Raw genomic sequence first — 16,789 nt, 5'->3', positions numbered from 1 at the left:
ATTCTCCGCGCGCGGAGACCCCCCGCGTCCCGCCGCGTACCTGCTACCAGTCCCGTTCACCCCTTAGCCTACCCTCCTCGTCATTTACCCCTCCGACAACTAAAAACCCCCGCCGGAGGCGAAGCGGGGGGCGTGGACTACCGGCTCAAGCTGGCTGCCGCGAGTCTGCGCCCCCGATCGCGACTCGCGAGGAAGATCGACCCCTCCCGCCCTCTCTTCTATCTTGTCATCCTCTTCAATGCTGTTCTTCCCTCTCACCCTTTCGCGCGGCGAAACGGATGAGCGGAAATTCGGCGGGGTTGACGCGAGCGGAGTCGGGACCGTTCAGGAGATGAAGCGCCGGTACTAATGTCGCTTTTTTCGAGTGCGTTATTTCCTGGCGAACACGGCGAGTCGCATCGGTCGATCTTCACCGCGAGGAATCGAGCGAAACCTGGCGTCTGAAGTCTCTCTAACACTACTGTCTCACGTAATACTCGGGGGTACCCTGAAATCATTACTCGTCAATCATCGATTACGATCCTCTGACGTGAATGTAATACCTCGTTAACTCGAACAGATATCTTCTTAACGGATTTCGTTACCAAAGTTTTGCTGACAGAAAGAAAATGGTTTCAACTTTGTCATAGGATTATCCGCTGAAGATTCCACCCTCGGGCTGTAGATTCCACTCCTACGGCTGACGTTTGTAGTAACATTTTGGATTCTCCAGGTGTGCGGACGCGTGGGCGCAAGTCGGTGGAGGTGGTAGGCCGAAGTGGGACGAGTGGTTGGAGAACGTATCGGTAGAAAGGCTCACGACCCAACGGTCGGATCGATCACTCCGAAAAACGTACGCCCGGACGTACAGATCGCTACGGTTAACCAAGTGGGCGAAAATTAATGCGTTTTTGATGAAGCCGCGATCCAATTGTTATTTTAAGGGGATGTATTCGGACGGCGACATTTCGCAGAAACGGGAACAGAAATTGGATTTTAAGCAGAATGTGAATGTATTCACGGAATGAATATCACGTGTAGAATTGTAAAATAAGGTTTGGGAAATACGATACGTCGCGTCGGTACTTAATTATTTCTCTGTAAAATAGACACATGCGCGCAGCGAAATATCGCGCGCAAACTTCACGGTCTGTTTTGCGATTACCAAAATTATAAATGAACATTTTGTGGATTTAATACTTAATGCAGCATAAAACTTGTATAACATCATAATGTACTGTAATAATATAATAATAAAATACTGCAAATGTAAAACGCGTTTGATCAAATAAACCTTTACAATATTTGTCATTTGTTTCTCGCTTGTTATTTCCTTTTAAGATAGATTCTTAATCTTTGTTTTATCGGTTTGCTATCAATTTCCTTGCAACATCAAGTAGCAGTAGCACGATTATCGTATTTCGTAGAAATCTCATTACCCTGCCTAGATTAGAAAATCTACTTAAGCATCGTACCCCCTGAAGAACTTATGAAACTTTGAGTTTGCCAATGTATTCCGCACGAATGCCAGGAATAACGCGCGAGTATCATAGCGTTAACAATGCTGACGTCAAAAGTGAGGAGACTGAAGGAAAACCTATTAATGGCTGAATAATAGTAGCGTTTGTTATAAGTCAATAGAAAGCGCAGCCGACAATATGGGTTATCTCGGAATAGTATGACAAATGAAAATTATATAATACGACGGAAATAATCTGGATTGGGAGATCAAAGAGGCAAGAAATACAAGAATATGTTTTCTGGCTTGTTCTCTCTTTCTAGTTTTAGTTTGTGGTCAATATCGTTTCGAATCCAATTTTCGCCTAGCTGGAAGTTGTAATATTTCTTCTCACCTTGCATTTTATCCATTCGTATAACAACATAAAATTAAATTTTACTCTGCATCTTATACTACAATAATAGTTTGTATTATATTAGTTACTTTCTATTAGTAAAAAATATTCGAGATACATTATAAAACGTTAGTAGTTTAGGAAAAGTAAAGATATTTTTCACAATGTAAATGTACAATTAATAAACGCTCAAGCTGGCTGCTGCCAACAAGGTACACAGTTTGCATTTTGCCGGGTGTCGCACTTGCCGGTATTCTAAAAAGAAAGATGTAAGTATCACAAAAATGAAAAAATAAAAAGGAAAATAAAATAAAATAAAATAAAATACAAGGAGACTCGATCAGAGAAAAATATCAAAGAGACTGAACTCTCATAACTTACGTAAAATAAATTCCTTTCATCAGATTCTCTCGAATCATCCAACTTTACAAAGACCACGCGCTCGCGTGAAGCGAGCGGTATCGCGAGCGATCGCGCGACATACGCATAGGGGTGGCGGATTAAAAGAACGACGACTGGTCTCGAGTGGGTTCATACGACCCCGACGTCCCGCTCGTCACGAAGTCAAGCACCGACGTCCGCGGAGGACCGGTGAATTGAAATTCGCCCGCGTGGTCACGTGTCAGGTGAAGCACCCGAGTAACGACGATATGTGCACGTGCACCCGTCGCACATCTCGTAACCGGATACGACAAAACGGGGGAGCAACTGTTATCGAAGGGTGGCCCGAGGTCGCGAGGTCCTAGGCCACGTGACGCACTTGTGGCTCTCAAAACAGGGTGCCGTGTTCCGGAACAAGATCGATTCGCGGCCCTTCTTTCTTCCCCGTGTATTGCACTTCCGTCGTTATTATGGCGAGACAAACTACCCCATAACGCAGAAAACACCCTAACTTCTGAGTATTAATTTAGGGCCCATTAGATGAAATCTTGAATTGGAAATATCAATTACTTTGATTACAAAAAGAGTGTTTTGGACAATATTAATTTCTTGATTTGATGATAAAGGCACACGTCATTTTTATTTCAGTTACTGCCTGACAAGAAAAAATAAATAATAATAATAATAATAGGATAACAATTATTTGCCACTAATATGGCAGTAGTAATTAAACTAAAAAATCCGAGAAGATACCAGGAAATATGTTGAAGCCACATTTTGCATAATTTCTTAGTGAGCAGCAAACCCTGTGACGTGATTTATGTCGAAGATTAAAAAAGGGGTAATTCAGAATTTCTCTTGCGACCGAATGGATTGAAACTTCTAACGTAATGTTGTACAAGTATCTTCACATCAATGTGTCATTTCGATAAATGATCTAGTAGCCGGGAAGCATTTACAAAACCTACTGCATGTGTTGTGAACATTACCGCGCACAAGAACGGGGGGCTGTAATGAGACATCGCGTCACGAGAGGACGACGAAGATGAATGAAATTGCCCCTGCCGCTCTTCGCATCGCGGGGTGGAAGTAGGAGGACGATCGATGCAGCGGGTGGATTTTCGCGTGATGTGCACTACTTCGGACAATCTGTGAAAATACCGTGAGAACCGCGACGCATTTCAACGTGCAACATAAACTGGAGGATACAAGAGGCAACCTGGCGAGAATTTCCGTCGGCGAATGGAACCGTAATCCCTCGCAAGGTTTATTAACACGCGAGTGTGAACGTGAAGAAATGGAAAACTTAAAAATTAACGAATCACTTATTCGCGCGAGTCGTATCTTGCTGATGCATTACTTTTGAAATCAGAAATAAATTTCTGAGTGTTTCTGAGCGAGAATTTGAAATTAATTTTGAGACATGAGCTCAAAATGTAAACTGTATATACAAATGTACCGAGGCAGATTTTGATTACATTTCAAATTTTTATTTTAAACACACGTTTTCCACGCAAGGAGAGTATGCAAAAGTTTATAAAGACGCACTTGCTCAAAATTGCATGTAAAAGTTGAAATTTACTTAAAGAATGTATTTAATTGAAATGAAATTTAATTAATTTTATTATATTCATTTTCTCGAACGGCAAAATTTCACGGGAGACTTCGATGCTTACCTTATTGAAGACTAAATCTCCCGGACACGCGACAGTGCGAGGACCAGATTCCTCGCATATGATGTACTGCAAGCAGTCCAGTGGATAAGGCAAAGTGACCGGGGTATCGCCGTCAGTTTTTGTAGCTGGACATTTTGGGGTTCGACATTGAGGAGACAGGGATTCCTCGGAGTCTCCTGGCTGAGGGAGTGGTGGTCCAGCGACGACGAAAGCGATGATCAAACAGAACACCAGCGCGGACTTCATCATCTTTCTTATTTCTGCAATCAATCATTTTATACAACATCTACTGACGTAAATTATAAAGTATAATATTTTATTTCGTACAAATAAAATAGTGTAACGCAAAATGTACGCGCGACGTCAGGAATGTTTGTATTTCATTAGCAATTTCTGAGTTATTAGCTAAGTTAATTGCTCAGTTATTCAGGAGTTCAGGAAGTTTATGTAGATATATATTGCGCGAATACCATTATATAGATATACAAAAAGTTAGGTTCTCATCTATATTTCTATCTAGAGTCAAGAATGAAGCTACATACAAAAGAAACACGCGCATTGTTGGTAGCGCTCGCTAAATATTACATGCAGCATATTACTTTATGAAGATAAATTGTTAAAAATAGAAAAATATACGTTCTGTTAGAGAAGATTCTCTACTCTTTTTATACGAGCAAGTACAATCAACCCTCGTCACACATTTTCTCTTGGCATTCTAATCTCCGGTAGAGTATGTAGCATGAGGTAAACCTAAACTTTCTAGCCGCCTAAATTATTCCTCACCAGCGAATTGTACGTGCTGGTGAAGCCTAATGTGCGTGCGCTCCGACAATTCCTATCATCTAAAATATAGCCGCTTCTACTTCTTCAAAATACGCGTTGCAACCGATGCTTTAAATGCAAGTATGCTATTAACGTTCGCTTAAGTTTTCGCAGTGTATATTTCGCTTTGTATATTTCAAGGAATTTTAGTTTCAATTTTTATTTAACTTACATAAAAACTTGGTTTGAAAACTATAACCCAATTAATAACGATGCTGCAAAATAAATTTTATGGCACCATATCTGTTAACGGATTAATAGAACGACAGATTAATAGAATCAAAGACTTTAAAATCTCACCTTGCCGGAGATGCGACTCCAAGTTGTCGAAAATGAAGATTACCGCGATCTATGCGGCGTTCGGCCTTCTTATACCTCCCGACTCCCTGGATACAGAAAGCAAGTTTAGAATCCGGATAAATTCGTGTGAGGGTCAAAGATCGATGCACGAATTAACGTTAGTGAAGGAAAAAAAGAAGCTCTCCTTCTCCACAAACCTGGTCCGACGGGTTTCATAATTCATGTAAGCAAAATACACGCTCTCGCAAAGGTGTCTCTTTTAAACATGAGAATCTTTTGTTCTCTCTGCGACAAGTATAATCCCGAACTGGAAAGTCCACACTTGCAGATCCATATACGAAAGAAAAGATTTCCGAGACACCGTATATAGAAACGTTCCACGAGTTATTTTCCACGAGCTATATATTTAACTCTTTAAGTTAATATGTAAGTTTTGTATTCATAAACAGGTTGAACGACGATATTTGAGACACCACACGTGTGTTTCTTACTCAATCTGGAGATTATTCCAGTTCACCTTGGCCTTAAACTTATAACGAAGAGAATATCATTGCTTCAAGTGAGCGATGAGTTTAATTAATATTAATATTAATTAATATTAATTAATATATCATGATTATTTTTATTAAATAACATTTTATTTATAAAATGTTATTATTATTTGCATTTTATCATATTAAATTTTACATAACATTGTTTTTTCTTAAAAATTCTCTGGATTAATTTTGATATTACGTTTAACCAAAAGAAATACAAGTAAATATAAAAAGTTTAAAAAATTAAATATGTAAATGTAAAAAAATAAAGTATTAAAAATTAGATTCCTGAAACACTGTTACAATGTTATAATGTAAACATGGACTTGAAACTTTCAATAATGCTTAATAAAATTAAAATTAAAATTAATATTTTGTTTGCTTCGCAATACATGCTACAATATGTTAATAACAGAAAGAAAATATTTGCAGATTCTAAACTCGCAAAACCGGATTTCTCGTATCCTTCAAAAGAACGGAGTTTTTCTGTTCTCTTGAAGTAGATACAAAGCGCGCAGAAATGCTCGGTAGTCGATTTCGAACGAGCCACCTCTTTCGATGGAGAAGCATTTATGTACGGCGTCTAGTTCTCTGTTGGTGATAAGCTCCAACATCCGCCTAACCGACAGTGCCTTCATTAATTGCTCCTTGGAAACGGTGCCGATATTTTCTTTATCGTAGTTCTGCACGAAACAATAATTAACGAATCTTTCCTTTTCTTTCTTTATAACATGCAAAAAACTAACAGCTCTATGCTTTGAATGTATAGTATATGCATGCTATGATTTATTAACGATACACTGAGAAAAATTTCCATCGAATAACCGATTAAATAATTTCCGATTGTTAATCTTGTCGTATATTTGTCCGTTTATTACTATGTAATTGACTATCCGATTAGATATTTTTCCCAGAGTATATTCATACCTTGAAGAGCTCCTCCAGATTCGGACTCTGCACTTCGCACAGTTTATCCATCGCGATTTCCACTGTTTTACGTTCGTCGAAGTCAAGGAAGGTCCTGCTGCTCGCTTCGGAGGGCACATGCTGCACGGGAAGGAAGAGTGGAGCCCTTTCCAGACCGCCAGTGGCTACGGCTTCTTCCACGGTTGTTGCGAATCTCACGTACTCGACGAAGTCGGGTCTTCGGGAAGAAACAAGATCGTGATGAGATTACGAACACAGAATAAAGCAGGAAGTACAGCCCTCTTCGCACCCGACGACGAGCAGTTCTGGTAAAGATTTAAACAAAGAAGAAGGAAAGCGTTTTGTACGAAAGAGACAAGAAATGCAAGGAACACGAGTCATAATTTAATAAATACAGCCACCTGTTCGTGCCATCTGTTTGCGACTTTTGCATGGAATATTATTTTCTTCCTTTCTGTTTCAATTTTTAATATTAATCATCATAATGTCTCGTACCTCAGTGCTGCCTGAAAGATCTTCACGATCGTGTCTACTTCCGCGGGCGTCAAGTTGCAACGCAGCTGATCCAGACTCCTGACAAAATCTGGCTTTGTGATCACAAGATGATTATTCCTGTCGAATTGCTTCATGAATTCGAGCACCTACGTGTAAAATCAGCGAATTAATTCTTAAACACGACTGATCCTGTCTTCCCATCAATGAAGGAGACGAACGGATCATTGCGACGAATTACTTTGATCCTTTCGCGCACGACTTTGGCCTTAATTTTAGCCAAGATCAATACGATGTTGGTTTCGTCATCGCGAGGTTCAGAGGGTGGCTTTTCGGCGTTCAGTCTCTTCTTTTCCTCCAACATTCGATGATACAAAGGTTCCGCGATCAGTCGAGCCTCCAATTCCTGCAGGAATCGATTATAATCGAAGCCTAGATCGTCGTTGTATCTTCGTTCCAGTGCGAACACTTCCTCCGGAGACAAAAGTATGATCGCCGTGACGAGCACCTGTCTCAATTGAGCTCGCGACACGTGACCGCGATTGTGCCTTAAACAGATACAATTGTTTAGCGTAGGAAACTGCGTGAATCGATTTACAAAATTAATAATGATACTTTATTGCTATTAGCAATATATTTTATATATTGATATATTTTTAATCGAATAAGTGAATAATTAATTAAATTACTTTGAGATAGTAATATTTGTGAAGAGATTTAAATTCTCTTTAAGATATTGTAATTTTATTTAACTTTTAATTTTATTATAAGGTATAATATATCGTACCTTATAATCACGAATAATCATAAATATATATTACAATTATATATCATAATGTGGCATTTAATACAATAATTTAGAAATAACATACTTGTCATGATTTTTGAAAAATTTCTTCAGGAAAATCCGCCTCTCTTCGACTCGCTGTCTTACTCTCCGCAAAACATCCTCGCAAAGCTCCCTCGTATCTTCCGGTTCGCATCGCCAATTCGGTGCGCCACTTCGAGGAAGTTCAGCTATTTCCTGAGGTGGCGACTCCACCCTGAGATTTGGCAGCTTGTCAAGTCCCTTCACGGTGAAGACTAAGGAAGAATACACAATAAATAAACAAATCAACATAATTTGCATTTCTTATCGCACCTCGATCTATATCGTCCATGAACGTGCGCCAGCACACGCGATCAGGATCACTTGGGTCCCTATAAAGTGCGATCACAGTATCGATTTCCGGTTCGACCAGCCACAAACGGCCCAGGGACGATATTTGAAGCGCGTCCAGCGCTCTTCGGAATTGCGAGACGGTCACTCGGCTGGTATTCAGATAGTCGAAATCCTGCAACAATTCATGAGTTCCTTAATTGCGGGTAAATCGTTACGGTCGTACATCAGGTTTGCGCGCGATAACACAGCGGCGCGAGATAATCATCGAGGCCGAGTCATTGCACGCGATAGTACATCGATTCGCCCTCCGGGACACGTGAAGTTTCAGTCACGATATAACGCTGGCTGATCCACGAACGCATTTGATTAATTAATTCGGGGTAACTTCAGTGTAATCTTATAATCTTATAATTAGTAACTCGTGCAATCGCGCGATATTATTAGATAAAAGTTTCGCGACTTTCGAATAATTATGCAAATCAGGCGAGCAAGAACTCGATCGCACTTTAAGCTCTTATTTGCTCGACTTTCATTATTGTTTTATATAAATCAACTCTGTATAATTATTTTATAGCAACTATTTTGCAAATAAATAATTACAACCTTGAAGAACTCGTGAATCCGTATTCGTTGCTCGAGGATGTGCCTCTGGATGCGTTTGATAACTTCCAACGTGGGCATCGTGTCTCTCGCCGGTTCCATCACTGGATGGAACACCGTTTGCCTACCAAATATTTGACTGGGTCTTACTTTGCCTATTTCCGGTCGTGGTAGTTTCGGCAGCTCGGCTGTGATGATCCGACCGGGAAACTGATCGAGCAGTTCCTGCAAAATGCAAAATCCTAACAAACTAAATTACGCTTTCGCAGATACATAGCACATGCTGAAGAAAGACTAATTTTACACATTTTACTTAAGTGACAAACTATAAAATCACGAGAGAAAGATTTTAAGGGGAGCAGTACCCCACTGAGATCCACCATTCCATGCTCCTCCAAGTAGCATTGGACCTCGTCGATTGCCTTCAGGAATGCCACGTAATTCACGGTGTAAGCATTCCTGGCAAACCTTTTCACGAGCAGACGAAACTCCTCGGCACCGAGGACGATGCCCAGAAATTTTAAAATCCGACCGAAATGCGCGATGGTGACCGCGCCGACATTCTTTGAAATCTGCAAAGTATTTCTCCGATTAAATGAAGGCTATCATTTATTTTTCCTCCATATTTATTTTTCATGTTTATTTGTTGTATTTATAAGTTACATGTTTTATATAACAGAATATACCAGCTCGTAATCTTGAAAATACGGGCGCAATGTAATTTTCCTCTTGTTTATCAGTACAGCGAGCTGAGTGATTATCAGATTTATTTTTCGCGTTTCTGTGCCGCTCAAAATATTTACGCGCAGCGGATCTTCCCATTCCAAACCAGTCACGAGAGACTTGTTTTTTGTAAAATCAGGAACTATGGAAGATATAGCAAACATATTTTGCGAATTTGCATGTTACACTTGACATTTAAGAAAAGAATTATGTTTAAATAATTTTAAAGTTTAGAATTTTAACAGAAAATCGTTACATTTATTACGTAACATTATGAAATAAGCATAACTACACGAAAGATTTCTTAAAAATATATATTATATTGTAAATGTTGTTTATACCGCTGTCGTGAATAACTTCGCAAAATTGCGAATAAAAAATTCGACCGTCCTGAATCCGAAAATAGTCCGTCAGATCGCAAATTTCTTTATCTGATAAACCGATCACGCCTTTCAATGGTCCGGCCAAGACGGAAATAAATTTGGATTCTGCGGATTTAATAATGATTATACACGTGTCTTAATTAGAGCAAGCCGTAATACAATGACGATATAAGATAAATATATATCTGCTCACAAAGATATTAGTAAATGTTATTGCATCCACACAATTCAATTTTGGAACTTTCATTTTACTAATAAGTTATTTTACTATTTAATATCTAGTTATAGTTTAGTATTTAATAGTTAAACGTTCGAATTTCGAAAAAATGTGGTTATAATTAAGAAAAATTTGCATATCTTGAAACTTGCAAAACTGATTGTTCATCAAACGGATAATTATACCTGATATTAAACAGTGCTTGTCAGGAACCAAAGGTTTATAGTACTCCCACAAATCAAGCCCGACGCGAAATACGGCAGCTCGTATTTTATTACAGGTACGCCAGACATCCTGCAGCTTTAGAACCTGAAATCATCCAGCTGTTTGTTAGAACATATTGGTACAAACGTCCAGTACAAAATCAAGACCTTTTACTTCTCACAAATCACACGGAAGAATTTATACCTTCTGTTTTTCCGGCATTTGTAAAATTTTATGAAAGTTCTCCTGAGGATCTCATCAAAATTTTATGCAACGCTAAAATTGGTTAGGTTAGGCGAACTGAGCATAAATTCGCGAAAATTTTATTATAAAAATGACAAAAATCGATCGCGATGGAATAATATGCATAGACAGTTAAAGAAATAGATTGACGAATATTTTCTTTTATCGTTGAAATAAGTAACGAGGATTACAGTTTTAGAAGTATTTTATAATCATTTTATGCATTTTTAATATTAACAAAGTAATATTGAAAAATAATGTACAAATTGTTTGTATAAATTGTGATTTAAAGAGTATCTCTTTCTTGTGCTCTGTTATCTATTATAATTACTTAAAGTAGATTATATTAAACATAAAATACACAAAATGTTATATAATTTTTATATAGCAATAATGAAAGAATATAATTTTGTTCAAAAATCAAGTTTTACCAAATCTCATCGCTGCCTGTTGAGTTGATTAACTCATTTTTCAAGTTAAGACAGTAGAGGCTCGTAGCGGAGTTTACTGGAACTAATTTCTGCGACTTGCTATGAGACTCACGAATCTGCAGTTGTAAGAATGCAGTTCGAGCAAACTCTAATAGATGACGCAACAATTCCAAATTTTATTTAAGGCGCACATGCATTGCAATTGTATAACATTAAAAATCATCTAATTTATAATATTTAAAATACAATATTTTTTATTATAATATTATAATAAAATATATCGTATTTTGGAGCATTTGTAGCGCTAGTGGACCGCTTCTTATACATTGTGCTTTGAATGCTCCTGATTCCCTTCACGCAGTACATTCCTGCATATGGTGGAGTATGTATGGTTTTGTTATGCTTGTCTTATTTCCAAGAGAAAAATTCTTTGAATACGTCGTGCCGGCAGATATTTTGTGGCAATATAAATTTGTTTATCCGCATATTTATTTGTTCTTTTCTCACAAATAGGTAAGAAATATTTCGCAGCGGTTGGCTCAGGTTAATAATTGGATTAAACTTATTAATAAGACTATTAAAATAACATTCGTAGACGCATATAGCATATTTTTGCGATCACTGAAATGTATATACGTTTGCGGCATACTCATAAATTTTTCGTAATTGATACTCGTTCGATGTTGTGTTCAAAAACTTGTCGAGTTTCCTTTACGTCGAATCCATATATGTATTGCCATCCACTTTATTTCAGAATAGAATGTTTCATTTGTTAAGAACCCCGAGACGTTTCCAATGTGGCAGAAACTGTATAATGTTCTAACATTACCAATGGAGACTAAAGTGACCAGTAAAACCAGCAGCCTGAAGGCTCTGCTGCTACGAGCATGGCGAGAGCGCTGGACCGATTTAAAGTGGGGTATTAATATCAAAACGGTGAGCGATCTAGCGTCTCAATTTGTCGATCAACATCTTCGCCCTGTTTTCTATAACGACACAATTTCTCAGATTCTTCCGAGAGGAGTGAGCGGTGATGTATATAATTTAGCAGACTGTATATTGCAACAAGCGTTAGTAGGACTAGGACCCAATCAATTAGTGCTGTCGTATCTAAAACATTCGTTAAGTTCACAGGTTTGTTTGCTACGTAGATACACTTTGTACGTGAATTAAATGAACGTGTCAGATTCACGTTTAACATTATTCCACAGTTGGTATCGTACGCGGCAGTATTACAGCGAATAAGCAAGTACGACGCTTTCCACAAGCCCCACTGCATCGTCAGTCTACTGGAGTTCTTGGAGTCCATACAAGTCGGCATCACGTGTCGCGGCAAGCCAGAGGAGGATCTCCTAGCCGCGGCGGTGCTGTCCATTGTTCATTGGTTGTTGCAATGTTACTTGCACACACTGACGAAGGCACCTCAGAGCAACCCGCTTGCTCCGCATCCCAGTGAGCTTATCGACAAACCCGCCAGTATTTTACAGCAGATGCTGAATTCGGACTTCCTGTGCGCGATGATGTATCTGGCCAAGTACGACGACAAAGGTAATCGCGATGTCTTTTAAGGTTTACACGAAAACGCAATCAGTACCACTCACGTTTCTCCGTAATCCTCTAGACTTGTACGTAGAAGTAGTGAAGAAATGCCAAGAGATAGAGACACTGTTGAAGACGAGCACCCAGAAGTCCGTGGTGCCGATAGAGGATTCCCTGAAGAAGCTGTGCAATCTCGAGATCGAGACTTTCTGCCCCGAGAAAACTAAAATGGAGTCCATCACCCATTGTCTGCAGCCGCTCTTCGCCGTTCAGGTGTTACTGAATCCCAGCACCGAAACGACCGTGTTCGTTAACCAACTGCTGATGGTGCAACGACTGAAGAGCTACACGAACGCGCGGCTCTATTGCGAGATCATTCGCGCCTGCTTCATGTGCCTGCACAACGTAACGGGAACATTCAAGGAGTCGCAGTGGGGAACCTTTACGTTTCTCAAGGTGCCTCTCATACTCAAGGAGTTGCACGCGGCTAGTCTGAGTGGTGAGTGAGAGAGAAAAGACCTCTCTAAGCGTTTTCAAGGGCTCAATTTCATAGCTGATCGTTCGCACTGTCGTAGCTGACGAGAAATTCGAGTACTCGCAAGATATTCTGGACGCGTTTGAGCTGCTGCTCCAGTTCACGCCTCTGCTCGACATTATGGACACTACGTGCTCGTGCAATTGCGTGGAGTGCCTGTTGGACGAGTTGCAGAAGGTGAACCTCGTCACGGAGAAGCAGGCGAAGCAAATAAGCAGTAGGAGGTGACGTATGCACGGACGAACTAGCTTCTCGCTCTTGTTCAGGATTTATATTCCCGATTTTCGCGCGATCGTTGCAGGGAGGGAGCGACACCAGCTTTGCAAAGGTCAGAACTCTCGAGCACTCCGACGTCGTCGATCCCGAAAGTCATTACACGCGCGGAACCAACACTGGCTGGGATCTTGAAGACGTTGAATGCCGATTACTCAAAGATCCAAGAGCCTTTGCTGAAGATACTGTATCAAGTCCTCACGGGAAACAGCTTCGAGTTAATGCTGGCGGTAGCAACCGCGGAGGGAAAGTTGAAGACCTTCGTTACCAAGCTCATCAAGTTCAACGAGTGTAGTAAGCAGATCAACGAACCAGTGCCTGATAAAACGGCGGCAACGAGGGCAATGTTGTTCGACGTATCGTTCCTGATGCTGTGTTCTATCGTACAAACCTACGGCTCCGACGTAAGTTTCGACGTTGACTCGCATTCGAATTTTATTTCTATTTAATTAAAAAAAAAACAATTTATTTAACCCTTAGAGGGCCGGGATTTGTCCAGTGAAATTTGAAATTTTTTAACGTAAAATTTATGCATATATGCAACCTATAGGTTCCGTAAAGTTCCCAAGTTCGTACCTGGCCCATATATGGGCCAGTCCGGCCTCGAACGGTTTGGCAAATATTCAAAATTTTCAGATTTTAAATCTTAGTGTTTCTAAGGGTTTTTGATATCGCTAATCACGATTTTAAGATCAGATTATCGCAATTTTACATAGGAACAGTGTTGCCAACTTAAATAAGCCTAAATGAATAATAACAGTTACATGCATGTATAAAACTTTCTTTGGCGTTATCCAAAGCTAATTGCATGGACACAGAAAGTTTTGTAGCTCCTTTTTTATTTTATAGTTTTATATATACCTATATATGCACATTAAACAGTTATTTATCTTGTAGCCACTATAGTGGCCCATATAGGGGCCACCCCGGCCCTCTAAGGGTTAAAGAACCACATAAATCAACTGAACTTTGAGATGCACTTTGAGATTATATTCCGTATTGATCTTCGACTTTCAGGTTGTTCTGGAGGAAGGCGGAGACTCGTTCTTCGAGCAGTGGGTGCGCGAATGCATGCCGGAACGGAACAAACCCAAATCACCGCAGAGAATGTTGCATAGCCTCGATCCGGCACGCGTGGACGCTCTGCTGGCACAGATCAACTCGCCGGATCCCGACTTCAAGTCGAGCAACCTGAAATGGCACGTGATGTGCCAATCGGCGATGGGCGCGGTGAAGGAGCTGCTCTTCGCATGGGAGAGCGGTGTGTTAGGCGCGGGCGATGTTAAACGGGCGCTGGATGGCTTGCGTGCAGCAGCGTGTTGCCTGCCAGTCTGCGCTGCCGCCTGGCTGTGCGCATACATGAGCATCACGCATCAAGACGCTCTGCTGAAGCCGATGAACATGGTCCAGCACTTCCTGACGCCATTACCCGGCGACGAGATGCCGAATAATCTTAAAGAGAGGTACTCGTGCATAGAATGACGCGTGAAATAAATATAAAATTACTGAGATGTACCTTATCAATAAAGAAATAATTTTCTGTCCCTTTCCAGGTCCAGTCTGATGTTCCAGATTATTCGGAAGATGCAATACAACGTACATCCGCCTACGCAGTCGAAAACGAAGGTGTTCTCGATGTCGCACAGGTTACTACAATGTTCTCCAAAGACGAGTTATCGCGTTCCTCCGTTGAATTCTCGTTGATTTCACGAGGTTCTTGTACATTTTCAGTATTATATCGCGGCAGCCAATACTGGAGCAGCTGGAGTCTGTCTGGCAAAACATAAATCAACGTGGATGGATCAACATACAGGCCACGCAATCGTTGGAGTCTTTATTGAATACTGGCGGCTCATTGTGGTTCGTGACGAACATAGTCAAGGAGGTGCTAAAATATCGCTACCAAGAGGAACTGGATCAAGCTGTGGACCTGGCTTTCGCCGTTTTCCATCTCGACATAGAGAACTGCACTATAGATCTCATCAATCATATAATACCGCAATATCTACACAACTCATTGCAGTAAGTAGCATCCATCCATTACATTTAGATTTACATAAGCAGGTATAAAATAATGTAAATTTCTCGTTACGCAGGAGCGATGAATTGGTGGAACCACAATCGTCTATCTTGGCGAAATTGTGCGTGTACTGCATATTCTCCACTCTCGAGTACAACAACTCGAATCCGTATCGCGGGAACAACCGCAAGCGCGTGCGACGCGATTTGGACGTTGACGAGTTGGACGCGCTCGGTGTTCCGAACAAACTTCTGCGACTGAACGAGACGAGTGATAGCGTTCCCTTGTTCGGCTCGCAAAGCCCTCAAGCGCAGGGTTCGAGCAACGGACAGATGTCGGTGGTCCTAAGAGATCCTCTGATGACAGCGTTGAACAATCTGTTCACCATATTCGCCCTACTCGCCGGTAGGGACGGCGAGGTGTCCCAGCAGACACACTTCATACTCCAGTTCTTGCGACTCATGGTGCAGTGCGGGAAGGACAGAACTCGTATCGTGCTGCAAGGAATGCCGCAAACGCTGGTGCGGTATTCATTACAATGAAAGACCCTCTTTTAGTTTCCAATTATGCACTTTAGCTTTCAGCTATGCAAAAAATTTACATCAAATTTTTTGATAAGACTCACACTGGAGAGGCTCAGCTGTCGTATTTTACAGTTCGTGCATTTATTTTCAGGTGCCCTGTCTTCTCAAAGCGTTACCCGAACTGTTCACCACTGATATACTGCTAAGGTTGTACGACATACAATCTGCGACCGGGCGCAAGACAACTGCGCGGGACTTGTGCATGCTGCGGAATATTAATCTGAAACCGACTAAGTAACAACGCGAGCGTGACGCGGAGCATAACGTCGTTTCGCACACGCACTCCGTTATTTCCGAATGAACGTACTGTAGATATACGCACAAAATTATTTATAATAATATATACATATGCGAAACTATGGAACGAACTTTCAGTATGCACTGCTATATTAGCAGGACAGCTGTTGCTCGATTTAGTTAGAAGCACCTTAAATGCCTCAACAGTAATATTGAAGCTGGTATGAATGTGACAATATTTTGTGTCAATACATGTCTGTTAAATCTTTCAATTTATCAGACTGATACTCCCGACATAAACATCGTTCGAAAATTGTGTGAAAAGTTAATTACATTATTATTTGACGGTTTATCATACCTGTTAATTCGCGGGATTAAAGATACAGTACAATATGTTTATAATTTATGCAATCTACTTTAAACTCTGCGAATACTTGTCACGTGTTTATGTATAAAACTAGTTGTATGTATTTGTCAAAGAAGACGTGCCAAGTAAATTTTGCAGTGGAACTATTTGAAGTATCTAACGTACATAGAGATATAATGTCGTAGTGTGCAGAGTATGCCTCTGCATTAAGGAATTACTGGAATTTTTTAAGACTTATATTTTTGTAAATAAAGACTGTTTTTACGACCACAGGAATTATTATCTAAAATATTTTATGTAAATTT

At 40.3% G+C, this 16,789-nt stretch overlaps 3 protein-coding genes and 1 long non-coding RNA gene across 9 annotated transcripts; 2 read left to right on the top strand and 2 right to left on the bottom strand.

The window, feature by feature from the left end:
* Positions 1 to 24: 24 nt before the first annotated feature.
* LOC113562335 lies at positions 25 to 1,285 on the top strand. The gene is made up of 2 exons (XR_003406858.1): positions 25 to 535; positions 630 to 1,285. It is a non-coding gene; the product is annotated as an uncharacterized LOC113562335 (long non-coding RNA).
* Positions 1,286 to 1,735: 450 nt separating this feature from the next.
* Positions 1,736 to 5,081, bottom strand: LOC109610999 (peritrophin-1-like). The gene is made up of 3 exons (XM_020031814.2): positions 5,012 to 5,081; positions 3,890 to 4,149; positions 1,736 to 2,087 (listed from the first exon to the last, which is right to left on the bottom strand). Exons 2-3 carry the CDS (start codon positions 4,136 to 4,138, stop codon positions 2,022 to 2,024), a joined length of 315 nt encoding a protein of 104 aa, XP_019887373.1. The 5' UTR covers positions 4,139 to 4,149; positions 5,012 to 5,081; the 3' UTR covers positions 1,736 to 2,021.
* A 933-nt stretch (positions 5,082 to 6,014) lies between these two features.
* On the bottom strand, positions 6,015 to 10,477 carry LOC105279922. Its single transcript, XM_026971105.1, has 12 exons — positions 10,460 to 10,477; positions 10,237 to 10,360; positions 9,793 to 9,939; positions 9,415 to 9,593; positions 9,094 to 9,300; positions 8,732 to 8,953; positions 8,108 to 8,300; positions 7,839 to 8,049; positions 7,208 to 7,514; positions 6,970 to 7,115; positions 6,475 to 6,691; positions 6,015 to 6,230 (listed from the first exon to the last, which is right to left on the bottom strand). The coding sequence occupies exons 1-12, from the start codon at positions 10,475 to 10,477 to the stop codon at positions 6,015 to 6,017; spliced, it is 2,187 nt and encodes a 728-aa protein (XP_026826906.1).
* Positions 10,478 to 11,208: 731 nt separating this feature from the next.
* LOC105279748 (mediator of RNA polymerase II transcription subunit 24) lies at positions 11,209 to 16,760 on the top strand. Of its 6 annotated transcripts, none has more exons than XM_011339731.3 (12): positions 11,209 to 11,311; positions 11,707 to 11,865; positions 11,938 to 12,063; positions 12,141 to 12,477; positions 12,551 to 12,967; positions 13,044 to 13,227; positions 13,305 to 13,680; positions 14,294 to 14,739; positions 14,830 to 14,922; positions 15,008 to 15,298; positions 15,373 to 15,817; positions 15,972 to 16,118. In XM_011339731.3, exons 1-12 carry the CDS (start codon positions 11,267 to 11,269, stop codon positions 16,116 to 16,118), a joined length of 3,066 nt encoding a protein of 1,021 aa, XP_011338033.1. In that variant the 5' UTR covers positions 11,209 to 11,266. The 6 variants fall into 6 exon arrangements, with proteins under 6 accessions (XP_011338033.1, XP_011338032.1, XP_011338035.1 ...); XM_011339730.3 differs by having other exon boundaries at positions 11,218 to 11,311; positions 11,689 to 11,865; positions 15,972 to 16,760; XM_011339733.3 differs by having other exon boundaries at positions 11,269 to 11,442.
* The last annotated feature ends 29 nt before the right edge of the window (positions 16,761 to 16,789 follow it).

This window comes from Ooceraea biroi, chromosome 7 (genome assembly GCF_003672135.1).
Source record: "Ooceraea biroi isolate clonal line C1 chromosome 7, Obir_v5.4, whole genome shotgun sequence".
Lineage (NCBI taxonomy): Eukaryota > Metazoa > Arthropoda > Insecta > Hymenoptera > Formicidae > Ooceraea > Ooceraea biroi.
This window is presented reverse-complemented; position numbering and strand designations above follow the sequence as displayed.

What these genes read in the sequence shown, in the direction of transcription:
- LOC109610999 (XM_020031814.2), bottom strand. Translation starts at nt 4,138, where the DNA reads ATGATGAAGTCCGCGCTGGTGTTCTGTTTGATCATCGCTTTCGTCGTC. An exon ending in GAGATTTAGTCTTCAATAAG is followed by an intron (nt 2,088 to 3,889) that starts GTAAGCATCGAA and finishes CTTTCTTTTTAG; the next exon opens with AATACCGGCAAGTGCGACAC.
- LOC105279922 (XM_026971105.1), bottom strand. An exon ending in GAATGGTGGATCTCAGTGGG is followed by an intron (nt 8,954 to 9,093) that starts GTACTGCTCCCC and finishes TGCATTTTGCAG; the next exon opens with GAACTGCTCGATCAGTTTCC. An exon ending in TTTTTCAAAAATCATGACAA is followed by an intron (nt 7,515 to 7,838) that starts GTATGTTATTTC and finishes TATCTGTTTAAG; the next exon opens with GCACAATCGCGGTCACGTGT.
- LOC105279748 (XM_011339730.3), top strand. Translation starts at nt 11,267, where the DNA reads ATGCTCCTGATTCCCTTCACGCAGTACATTCCTGCATATGGTGGA. An exon ending in ACATTCCTGCATATGGTGGA is followed by an intron (nt 11,312 to 11,688) that starts GTATGTATGGTT and finishes ATTTCAGAATAG; the next exon opens with AATGTTTCATTTGTTAAGAA. An exon ending in AACATTCGTTAAGTTCACAG is followed by an intron (nt 12,064 to 12,140) that starts GTTTGTTTGCTA and finishes ATTATTCCACAG; the next exon opens with TTGGTATCGTACGCGGCAGT.